The 12,255-nt window shown below is 49.7% G+C and overlaps 1 protein-coding gene across 25 annotated transcripts in view; it reads right to left on the bottom strand.

Annotated features, from left to right (window-relative positions):
- Window positions 1–8,137, bottom strand: part of Hipk (Homeodomain interacting protein kinase) — a 73,820-nt gene extending 65,683 nt beyond the window's left edge. For 3 of the 25 annotated variants that reach the window (XM_031978796.2, XM_031978799.2, XM_031978802.2), the window contains exons 1-2: window positions 7,934–8,131; window positions 2,326–2,426 (exon numbers count right to left, since the gene is read on the bottom strand). In XM_031978796.2, coding sequence (XP_031834656.1) covers window positions 2,326–2,426; window positions 7,934–8,000 — 168 coding nt within the window. In that variant the 5' untranslated portion in view covers window positions 8,001–8,131. Of the gene's footprint in view, window positions 1–856; window positions 1,985–2,325; window positions 2,427–2,628; window positions 3,113–3,187; window positions 3,635–4,335; window positions 4,475–4,498; window positions 4,870–7,933 lie in introns of those variants that run through there. The other 22 variants (XM_031978801.2, XM_031978804.2, XM_031978815.2 and 19 more) reach the window with 20 other exon arrangements.
- Window positions 8,138–12,255: the final 4,118 nt, after the last annotated feature.

Here is a 12,255-nt window from a genome sequence, read left to right as displayed (position 1 = left end):
CGCAGAAATTTATAAACATTGGTGCTCAAAGTTTAAAGAGCACCGTATTCTCCGTACATTGTATTCTTACGATCAATTATTTACAATTACGCCCCCCCTGCTCCAAAATGTATATCCACAATTTTCTAATTTACCCTACGATTCAATTCATCTAGGACACGGTTGATAAACGGAAATCTTAACAAATAAATACCGGCGAATACGTTTAGCCGTCGAAAGCACGGGAAACGCACGTACACATAACGCGCGACAGGTTTTGAGGTTAGGTTCGCAGCGTCGAGGCTTTCGGCAACAGATGTTCCCGTTTCGTTGGTCGGACTTGAACGTTCGTATGAACAACTGTCGGGTGGACGCGACGGGGCCCGCTCCGAAACCGAAACGTAAACTGTCACACCGTCAACGTGCTCGTATCGAGTGTAAACCGACGTCGATCATACGACACAACGCACACGATCGTCTGTCTCGTTCCGACGACGACGTCTCGACGTACGGAGCACGCGGCGATCGCGTGCAACCGTCTAGAAAAATATTCATCGAGGCATAACCTCATCGTGTTTACGTTATCGCGTCCAGAAGCTCCGTGTACGTATTAAAACTCATACGAAGGAAAACCCGGACGGTAGAGTCCACATACGCAACCGACGCGAAAGCAACGCGGCGTACGTCCGGCGACCTGTCAATCGGCGAATCGACGAGAAAGATCCGCGAAAGTTCTTTCGTCCAGGGTGTATCGTATCGGGGGGTTGGAAAACACGCGATCAGTCGCGAATAGAACGAAAACGGAAACAAAGCCGCGCCGACGGGTAAACGCGTGTGTGTTAGAGAAAGGTGGTAACGCGAAGAAGCGTGAACGTACCTCTCGTTTCTTGGCCAGTGTCTCTCTCTTCAGGGACGGGCCCGACGTTCACGTAGCAGCATGTTCCGTTTATCCCCGGGTTGTCTTTTCCCCGTCTGGTTTGTCGGCCTCTCGTTAGCGACACACAGCCATCTTGCGTAGTGGCTGGCCTGGCTCGGTCGGTCGGTTTCGGTACGATGGCCTCCGTGCGAGCGACAAAGAGGTGGATAGTCGCGGTGAATAGAGGGCCTCGGGACAGAGTGAGAGGGGACGAGAGCGACGGGTACAGGAGCGAAAGAGAGAGCGAGAAACCACGGCCCCGGCGAAGTGCGTGTCCCACCGATACACGCGCGCATACACACCGACGTAGCACCAGCAACGCCACACAGCCGCCGCCACCGCCACCACCACCACCACCGCCACGACCACCACACACCAGCAGCACCACTACTACCAACACCAACGCCGCCACTGCCACCGACGTGGAGGCACTGCTGCACCTCTCTCACAGTTTTCGCCACTTTTTCGCACGGCCCTCGCCCACCTCCGCGGCGTACATATTCCGTAGAGCAGCCAGCGTTCGCATCCAGAACAACCCGTTCTCCCCGCGACGACGTTCTCCTCGTCTCGTTTCTCACCTCTGATCGGTTATCTGGCAACGACGACGGCCCCGTTATTTACTCGCGCGACGATGTCTCCTCCCGTCGTCGGCCGTTCGAGCGATCATAACTAAAAATCCGCTCCGCTCTTTTCTTCTTTCCCCTTTTCCACGACAACGCTTCGTTCCTTCCCTTTCTCGTGTATTAGCACTGCGCCACCGTCGCCGTCGCTGTTGCCACTGCTGATGCTGCTGCTGCCGCTGCTGCTACTCCCGTTGCTGCTAATCCACTACTGACTGCCCATCCGTACCTGCCGCTCCAGCACGCACGACCGCGATCGGGGGATCGCTCGGGCTCGACTGTCGCACGACCGCCACCCTTCGGCCATCTTCGGCATCGCTCGCCGGCTTACGCTCACTTTCCGCGCAGGGACGACGATACCGTGGGCGCGTCAGGCGCCCCGTCCCCGTTTCCTCGCGGTATGACTCATGTGTGCCAGGCACTGACGTACACGCGCGCCTTGGCCCGACGTCCTTTAACCCTTTATGTCCTGAATTATGTCATTTTTATTTTCTACCGCTGTCTCCGGACTCTAGATAACTAACAGGGGATCCCGTTCGAACACGCGACGCGGATGGGTGTATTGAGATAATTTCTTTTTTTTATATTTGTTACTACGCATATGGTTAAGTACCGGATCGAATCGAAGTTTACCGGTGATCGAAACGAATTTTGATTCTAGGTAGTTCGGTGGGGGAGAAAGAGAGAGAGAGAGAGAGAGAGAGAGAGTGAGAGAGTGAGAAAGAGAGAGAAAGAGAGAAATGATGATCGCTAAAGCGCCTTTAAGACACGAAGGATTAAGAACACCGTTTTATTGCATGAAACACGTACAATGTTGGCTCCGCCACGGCGTACGCCTCTTCCTCTCGAACGGAACAATACGTCTCGGCTGCTAGCCCCGTCCAAGCGGCCGATTTCGCCAGATATTTTCCCTGAAATTACATAAGCCGACGTTACGATTTATTTATAAAGCGGCGTCGCTTCTTTCGGAGTTCAACCTGTCAGCCAGGTGTTCCCTCGATCGTAAACACTCGAGAGGAGCGTAATGCACGGCGATAAGAAACTTTTCCGCGATAAACTGTTGCACGAAACGGATACCGTGATGTAAATAAAATGTGTATGAAATTTATTTACCGGTTAGAAATGCGTGAGAGAAGAATATCGAACAGTTAAGGAGCAACGAGTTTCGCGAGGCATCGACGAGTTAACTCGGTCTGGCGCGACGTTTTATTCGTTTCCAAGAACTCGAACGCGTAAGCCGATCGTAACAAAGTTCGCGCGACAAACGAGCTGAATTTTCGATATCGTCTTAGATGGTTTAACACGTTGACTGCCTTGAGAATCTTCAATATTTTCTATAAATCTTAGACTTTATTTGCAAAGATCAATAGAAACGATCGTCGAGTATCTGTTGTCTCATTTGTTGCGTTGCACGATTATGGTCTTACATCGTTAACCCTTCGCAGACGAAAATTCTTGAAAACTTTCGAAAACTCTTTCCATGAAAAACTGCACTATGAATCGTGGTTATAAACACTAAGAGATGAGGAAACCACGTACGAATCCCACATTTGAATGATTCAATTACTCGTCCGTAGCCTTCGGTTTTAAATACGGAACCTCGAAGTCGCCATTACGTCGGCGTTCGTCCGCAAAGGGTAAATACATTTCTATACGCCATTAATCATCTTACGTTATCGGCATTGTTTTCGAGCAACTCGGAAGCGCCGGTGATCGGCGACCACTATGGCAGTAACTTGTTAATCGGCTCGGTTATAAACGGACTTCGTGGCCCGATTTCAGGAGCCCGATGTTTCGCCGTCGCAGCCGCCTTGCCCGCTCGTTCGAGGCGGAATTCTCGCTGACGTCGACGAATGACGACAGCCGGCTGTAATACTCTTTCGGTATTAAACGAGCGATCCGCGAGAATTTGTTTGTCATTTGCGGGGATCTAGACCGCGGGTCAACGGAGCGGGGCGCAAACTGCCGTCGCCCGGACTCGCGCGTTCGCCTTGTTCGTTAACGCTAGCGAATGTCTTCGTTTTGCCGACATCGAACTTGCATATTTAGAACATAGAGTTGTGAAGAAAGAATCGAATCGTTCAAAGAACGAGAGATCAGCGCGTAGTTCTCTTTTTCTCTGGAATTTGAGAGTTCAACGTACAATTTGTCTTCATCTGCGAAAGGTTTCGAATACTTCAAAAATTACTGGTTCCTGAATTCTTCTGCTAGGATTATTGCAAAGATAACAGATGCTTCACTGAGAAACGACTAAAGAAATTGACTTACTAACTGAATTATAAGTCAATCCAAGTTTCAATGTATGCACTGTTAGAGTTGCTCTAGAGAAAATTAAAGTCAATTTGATTTTCCGGCAGTTCTGGCGTTAATTTTGCAACGTCCGCAAGATCGTTTCCATCCACAGATTTCTCGTTCTACGGTTTCCCGGTTTACAGTTCGGAAAAACGAGCCTGCAACGGGATGCGAGAGCGGATGGACCATCCGGCGGCAATTTGTAAGCGTCCCGCGCCGCGATACTTTAGCACGCTGGTTAGAGACATAATTGAATTTAGATAATGAGGCGAGGAAACGCGTCGCGTATCAATTATGAAATGTCTCATTCACTGGGAGACTTAAGTGTTTGTTCCTGGAAAGTGGCTTGTTATAATGGATCGTGAATCTTGAGCATGACAACGGACAATTCCACTGGAAATTTAACTTTAATCTGTGGTCAGACACGACGTTCGCAAATTTCATCACGAAAATGAACTAATAACTCCGTTTGGCGTACATAGCTACTCGAAACGTGTAAAACCGTGTTCAACAAAGTACGACATCAACCTTTGTTCCCTTTGTTTCCGCAATAACTGTCTCAACCACGCGTCGATCGATCAGCGACGCAGCTATGTCTCACCGGTCCCACCGATACAGAACTATCAGAAGCCTCCGTCAACTTCGAATTCAAGCACGCAAGCTAGGTCACCTAAACTATCGCATTGCGTACCGCGGACGAAAACCAAGCGGACGAAAATTCCGAATAGACCGCACTTTCACGGTCTCCGGGAGTCGCGTCACGATTAATCTTCAAGCTAGTCGTCCGGGAAAAAGGTCGAAAGTCTTCCTCTCGCGTGACGGCGCGGGTACGGTCGATCGAAACGAAAGGCAGAGCCAGCTCGTCAATGCCGGGGACGTTTCACCGGGTGTGCGCGGAGGATCGAAGGCACCGAGGACGAGGTTACCTCTTCGCGCAGCCTCGGCGAGGATCTATCGCGCATCCGATCGCGGCGCGGCTCGGTGGACCCGTGTCGGTCCGTCGGAGATGCCGATGCGTCCACGACTGGCCCGTCGCGGTGACGGAGTATTAATAACAGCCGCTCCGCGGTCTTTTTGTAAATTGTAAAAATAGCAGCGGCCGCCTCGCGTATTTACCGATCCGCCTGTATCCGGGAGCTGCCCCCGTTGATCGCGCACGCGCGCGCGCGCGCGAGCAAGATTCGAGAGGGGTCTCGCTGGATCGACTCGCGCCGCCGGATTGATCGGCGGCCTATCGTTTGCAGGCCGTAGATTGGCACGATGTTCGGGAAAGTAGGCGATAACGCGGTGAAAAATTTCGGGCCGCTAGATTAGAAGATAATCTGCTTGGCAGTCGAGCCAAGTGAAACCGGATCTTTCTGCGTCGGTCGTCGGCTAAAGATACGGACGCGCTTTTCCTTCCGTTCGGACAAAACGCGGGGCGATCGGAGTTTATCACTGTATTGTCGATGAAAGTCTCAAATCTTCTTACGATTAGAGTTCTATAGAAATGAGACGAAACAGAACGGTATCTATAATGAATAATTTTCTACGAAAAACGTCTTTCGGCTGAACATACAGGTTTAGCAGTGCATTATTAGTAAATCTATTATTAATACGCGTGAGGATGTTATTTAGCTACAAGTTAAATAGTAATAAGCTATAAGTGGTCCACACTATTCCAAGCCAATCTCATGTTTCAGTCTGAATTCTGATCATATAGTTTCAACTCGAAAATAGAAGCTTTTCGAAGGACACCAAGGACTCATTTCTAACGAACCCGCCGCAACGCGATTCGCCAACTACGGCGTTAACCGGCCATTCTAATGCCGCGTAGGTACCGCTTGCGTGACGTCAGCGGCCATTAAAGGACACCGGTCGTCGACCGTTTCTTATTTGATAATTCGAATCAGAAAATCCCCGGCGACAATGCGTTACGGTACACGCCAGTAACGCCGGCGAGGTCTCGGAGCGAATTGGGTCCACCGCGGCGACCCAGAGGAGGGTGCAATAAAGAGAGACCAAGCCGTCGACGGTACGCCCCACCCAGAGCAACCGGCGTGCACCCTACTTAAAAGTCCCTCAACGGTTTCACGGGAAGTGCCTTCGAAAATGGACAAAAAGGACCGCGAGGGAAAGAGAGAAAGAGAGAGAGAGAGAGAGAGAGAGAGAGATAGGTAGAGTGAAAGGTTGGCCACCAGGGGGGCGGGCAGAGGAGCAGGGAGGGGGCCAGAAGCCCGAGGGCAGCCATTTTCGTACGAAAATCCACGCGCTCGACGGGCATGGCCTGGAAACGCAATAAACGGTGCACCCGGCCCGTTATTATTGCTCATACTTATCGATGCCCGGTCCCTTTTGTCCATTAACTCCGCTACCTATGTTAATTGTCCGCTCTCTATACTCCGCCGGGTATTATCCTTTACCCGGCGGTTTCGTTTTTGCCCGAGTCGCTCTCCTTTGTCCGACGGGCCGCGAAACGGTAACGCGAGTGTACTCTTTTGTACATCCTCGGACACGTAAGCAGTTGGATTTCTACCCGGTAGTTTCCAGCATCCGCGGGAATACGCGGTTCAAACGTGATTTTAATTACAGCGGGGGACAAAGGTGAGCTTCCTGGCTGAAGCAGGAGCGCGGGTCTCCCGCCGAGACTTCACGGTTCATCAAAGTCGATCTTCGAGGATTCGGGCGGGACTGTTTGTGAAATTTGTATCCGCGGACTGGTCGATTTGTCACGTGGATAGGCGTTTGACGTCGCGGGCACGGGGGTTTCGCGGAGGGACGCTTTTTGCGGGAGCGCGCGGCCACGGGCGATTCTGCGCGCTTCGAAAACAAGGAAAACATGACAGTTTGATGTCAATGACGGAGCAGGGAACAGTTGTAACGTGAAAGAACTTTGAAATTCGAAGTTGCCTGACGGTCGGTTCGAACTGCGCTCGGTGAAAGCCTCAGCGAATTCCTACCGAATGTACTTCACAGTTAATTATACTACACGGTCAAGCTTCGCTCGTTAGGGTACACGTATTTTATTGCTCTACAAATTAGCCGTGTTCCAGTGAAACTCGGAACACTTTCGTTCTACAAACCGATCTTACGCGAATGATATATGCTGATTCTCAAGATCAACAGATGATCTTTTGACCGTTTAATCCGGACAATAGACGAAACGACGCGAACATCCTCCCTCTTTCGATTTAACGCGTCGACTGCCAAATAAACACTCATCGCAATCCCTGTACAGTCGAAACAGTTTCCTTGATAAACCAGGACAAGTCAGGAGGAAGATTCCTCGTAACGGTTGCTATGCTGTCCTCATATTTCATACATACGATCACAATACGCCACGAAGAAAGTTAATGTTCAAGTTTCCGTAAAAGGTGGTTTCACCCGAATTCGGTTGACGCGGCAGTCGAAGTGTTAATACCGATTGCACGATTCATTCGTCGGGTTTCCGTTAATCCGTTTCCGCGTCCCATTCTCGTTCGTTCTTTCATTGCGCCAGCCTGTTATTCCCCGACGTCCCCGCGTTTTCCAAGAAAAACCTGAGCGCACGGATAAAATCGTCTTCGACCCGGTCCCGGGTGGAAAAGGTCCGATCGACCGACGAACCGGTCGTTTCACCATTTCTCGCAGTCGTTCTCTTTTTCCGGCGGCGCGACACGCGACGGATCGGCCGAGTGTATCGCCGAGTGTATCGAGGAGAAGCTACCCGAGGATTGGAAAGTCGAACGCGACGACCGAAACCGAGGCCTCGAGTGCACGCGAGCGGAGACGGATCGTGCAGGTGCGTTTGAAATTAACGCTAGAACTGCAATTGGAATGACTCATTTGGAGTTTCTCATAAAAATTAGACGAGTACACCTCTCGGGACTTGGAGTTGATATACAAGCTATATTGGGCATCGGAGTGAATCATTTATAATCTCTTAGGAAAGATGAAAGAGTATGTTTCTCGAGGCTTGAAGTTCTATCGAGACTGGAAGCCAAGTTGAGATTGGAAGCTGAATCGAGGATTGGAGTTACAATATCTTACAGAAACTAGAAGAAAACGTTCCCTGTGATTTAAAGGTGAAATCGAAACAGAATTCAGGCTGACAGTCAAATTCAGATTCCAAATGAAAGCGGAACATCCAAGAAACACACGAACTTACTTGACGATACCTCGCAAAACCAGCTTCCTAATTTCAACGCGTAGCCGCAGAATTCAAATTCTTCCATGGAAATGGGTCATTTCGTCGTATACCTTTACCGTTAAAACCGTCGCTCGCGTTGCGCCCGTGGCGCCTTCTCTTATAATCACGGCCCAACCACGTGGGACCCCTGTCCTCTGGCCAAAAAGCGGACGCGTGCCTGTCCGTCGATCGTCATCGTCGATATTAGTCGCGCGAGTGTAAAAGAGCGGAACGAAGAAGAACCGCGCGCGGACTCGTCTCCCGAAGCACCTCGGGGCAGGCGCGCGAGCGGCGGACGAGATTTTCCACGTGTCACTGGGTCACTGCACTTGCCGCACTGCCCGAGAACGTGAATACAGATCGCTCTCTAAATATCAGAGTACCGTGGCTCTCCGTATTCACCGGGCCGCGTCTAAGCCTCGCCCGGTTAACGCTGAACACGTCCGACCCGGCGAATATTCCGTCGAACATCGACGAACGATCCTCGTCGACGGGGCGACGACGGTCGGGAGACGTCACGGTTCGTTCGTCGGGCGGTCCGACCGACGCGTCGAGCGCTTCGTTTCGAAAACGAATGACGGGAATCGAGGAGCCGAATGATTTTTGCGAGAAGTCCGCGCTGACTTCGGCGCATCGTTGCGAAAAATCATCGCCGATGGCGGTCCTCTCTCTCTCTTTCCCTCGTTCCCCCTCGTTCGCCGTCTTTCTCTCACCTTCGGCGTGCGCCCGCCCGCCCACCGTTCCTTTTCCTCCTGGCAATACGAAACGAGTTTCCAACGATTCAATGCCTCGGTCTTGCAAATGTGAAAGTACATTACTGCGGGCTCTGAAAGTCGTTTTGCTCGAAGGTTCGCCTCTCTCGAGCGGTGGCCCTGGACCGTTCACCGAGAAAAGAATCTCGAGTGAGGACGAAGCGCGCGGCCACGAAGAAAAATCGCCGGGGAATACCGAAACCCGTCGAACTTCCACCGAACCGGCCAACGACAACGTGGAAATCTTTCGTATGGCTTTCGAATGAAACCGCGCGCTCTGGCCGAGCGTTCATTTTATCGGGACGAGGAGGACCGGCTCTCTTTCTCTGTTTCCCTATTTCTCTTCGCTTGTCGGGACTATCAATAGGTTAATCCCTTCGTGACCGTAAGATTCGATTTCCTTTCGGCCGCAGGTAAAACCCGCGCCGCCGATCCACAAAACCGACTCTATTGCAACCGAACTTTCGGGACCCCGTGTTTGTTACCTGATCTCGCGTTCGGATACTTTTATCGTGTTCGCGTTTTATTGCAGCGAAACTTCGGTCCTTTCTTCTTGGGAAAAAGGTTCTCCTTTTGTGTTCTTCGTAATTTTTGCCATGGGTAATTGAACAGCCGTTTGTCCGTAAAATCATTAATTACTATAACGATGTGTACATAAACAATAATAATATACTTGATATGCTCGATCCCAGGAAAGTAAATAGAAATTTCGATGCGATGATTCAATTGAATGCTCGCTACTTCAAGACTCCCCGGCATCCTCCGCAATTAAAATAATAGTTGATACCTAACTGCTCCGCAGTCACGGTTAAGAAGTTCTTAACCAGCTGATTTTCCAGGGATAATCCCGGCACGAATGAGAATGATTCCGAGTGAGTCACTCTCCTGTGAACTTGAAGGCGTTCGCGTAGTTGAAATAGAGGACTATCGATCGACGAAGGTCTAGTTGCCCCTGAAATGGGGGACCATCGATTGGCCGGAGAACCGTACGTTTTACCCAGAAATTCATCCGAGCCGACTCTCCCTCTACGGAAAATATTCGAAAGTTCGCGTGGACGGAAATCGAAGCTTTCGGGCTTTCCTGGAAAATTACGGGGGAACGTCTGATAGCGGCGCGACGCCGGTAATTTCACCCGGGAAGGGCGGACGCGGTGCGCGCGCACCGTCCGAGCTGCGATCTAATTTCGATTAGCTTCCCGTCGATCGCGATGAGCAGTCGCGGGGCAAGCCTTGGTTTCCGCACCAGCGGAAAAGTACCTGGGCAACCTCGAAAAGACGGGAGGGTGGGTTTCGCGGCGGGAAAAGCGTGGGAGGCAAGGTTTAACTCTTCGGTGTCCTATATCGAGGCAGACTCGAGATTGATTTAACTTTATTTGAATATCTACTGTTAGTGCTTCATCAAGTTTTGTTATAATTATTAACGATATTACGATGCTACCATATGTAAGTCGTTTACAGATCGAAGCCATCTCTATTTCTCGAGCTATCCAAATATCATTGTTTGTATACGTAATACGTGTTTCGTATAGTTTCATTAAATTTGTTTACTTTTCATTTTACTTTCCCAACCGACTCATCATTATATTTTCTAGGATACTTCCACGGCGATATTGGGAAATGAACAATTTCTTTAAAGGGTTGAACTACAGTTGAACTAGGGATCATTGATACAAGCTCCGGAGTACAGAACCGAGAGAGCGATGGATCTGAGACTTTTAAGGTTTCATAATACATGTCCAACCCAATGGAAACGTCTCAAACCCATTGCTTGCAACGATGCACAGCCCCATGCCTGAGCGTGTGTGCACAGTGGCTTTCAGAACCATGGAGTCCCGGGAAGGCTCGACGTCGTGCTACGTGTCGTAGGGAACGAAAAATGTATGTACGGGACTCCCCGCTACGTAAATAGAAGTTTCGTTCGTATCGAGATTAACGTCGTTCCCTCCGGAGAATGAGGCGGGACACGAAATCCGATTGAGCCGAACGGCGCGTCACGACTTCTCGAGCTTGTGCGTCGCAGCGCCGTGTCCCGTGACGTTTCCCACTGGTTAAGGTACGGAGTTCGATTAGAATCGACTGGATCGTCTCGGGGGACAAAAATCAACGGTCGTCTAATGTCGCACAGTATTCGGGGACGAATCCCGTTGTTTCGCGACGAAAGTTGACTCGAGACTGCCGGTGAAAGTTCCCGGCTCAATTTGATTAATACGAATGTTGTTAATTTCTTGCGGTCGAAACGCGTTACCATTTTTCAGTTGCTAATGCTCGGTGTCGGGAATACACGCACAGTGAAAGTAGAATCCTTTCTCTTCCAATAAATTATTAACGGTAAAATAATTCTGGTGAGCGCGAAGTTGCGAGGAATAGCAAGGGGTTGAATGGAGCACGGTGTTTCGAGGGATCCTAAAGCGATTCCGCAAGGGAGACGTATAAATGGATCTTTGGCGTGGCTTTCGAGTCGCCGATAAAAATCTGCCAATTGTGAATCAGACGTCGTTTCCGTCTCTGACCGATGCGTCATAGTCAGCGCTTCTGACCTACCACTAGCACGCCATTATTGTACCATAGTTCAAGGACACTTTTAATCGTTAATAACTTAAGAACAAGATCAAATTTACCATTTCCGCGCTTCTAGTTCTCGTAATTTTTCACCTCCTAAAATATCTCCTATCCTTTAAATTATTTACTGCTACGCAAAGTTCGAGGCTCTATATAACCGTTCTATAGCACACAAATTTCCCATCGGTCTGTTTAATAAATTGGCAATAGACTTTTCAAACCGTTTGCTATACGTTCGAAGTGACTTCATAGGATTATATAAACTCGTTTACTCGCGACTGGAACGGAGGAACTGCATTACAAAGAAAGCCAGACAAAATAACTCGGGAACGAATTGTTTCAAAGAAACCGTCACGGTCCCCTTACTTCCGAAGTTTTTCAATGCGACGCTGCACAAGCAACGGTTCGAGTACCGTCAGGCATTGGGCGCAGTAAAAATCGTGCCTCGAGTATCAACGTCTCGAGGAAATTGATAAGGTCCGTTTCCGTTCGAAGCCGGCGGCCCGGTAGATTGCCGGGCGTCGCAAATCCGACATCCTATCCGGAAGAATCGGAATCGCGTCGGTTTTATCCGTAATAAAATTATATACTGCTCCCCTGTGTAACGCGATTAACCCCCGGTATCGATCGGCCGGGCGCGTCAAAAGTGTCCGTCCTGGGCAGGCATTAAAAACTGTTATGATATCAGGTTCGATTCCGGAAGCGGTTACCAGAGAATTCAAAAGAGGCTATAACTATTCGAAACGGTTCAATGCCCTCGTATTAGCTTTTAGTTTCTATTCTTCAGAAGCAATATTATCCCGCCTCCACAATTGCCATTCTTCAGTTTCCTATTGGTTATTACAACATATAACCTAACAATAACCGATATTATATTTACACTTATAGATACCTTTCCAGTCCTTATACCGGTTTCAGGCAAAACCGACACGGAATGCTCAGAACTCAAACACTGTATTCCCATCTGAGATGTTCGAACAATGTTCTCAT

Source organism: Nomia melanderi, chromosome 6 (assembly GCF_051020985.1).
Source record: "Nomia melanderi isolate GNS246 chromosome 6, iyNomMela1, whole genome shotgun sequence".
Classification (NCBI taxonomy): domain Eukaryota; kingdom Metazoa; phylum Arthropoda; class Insecta; order Hymenoptera; family Halictidae; genus Nomia; species Nomia melanderi.
The sequence above is the reverse complement of the archived record's forward strand: the minus strand, read 5'-3'. Positions and strand labels throughout refer to the sequence as shown.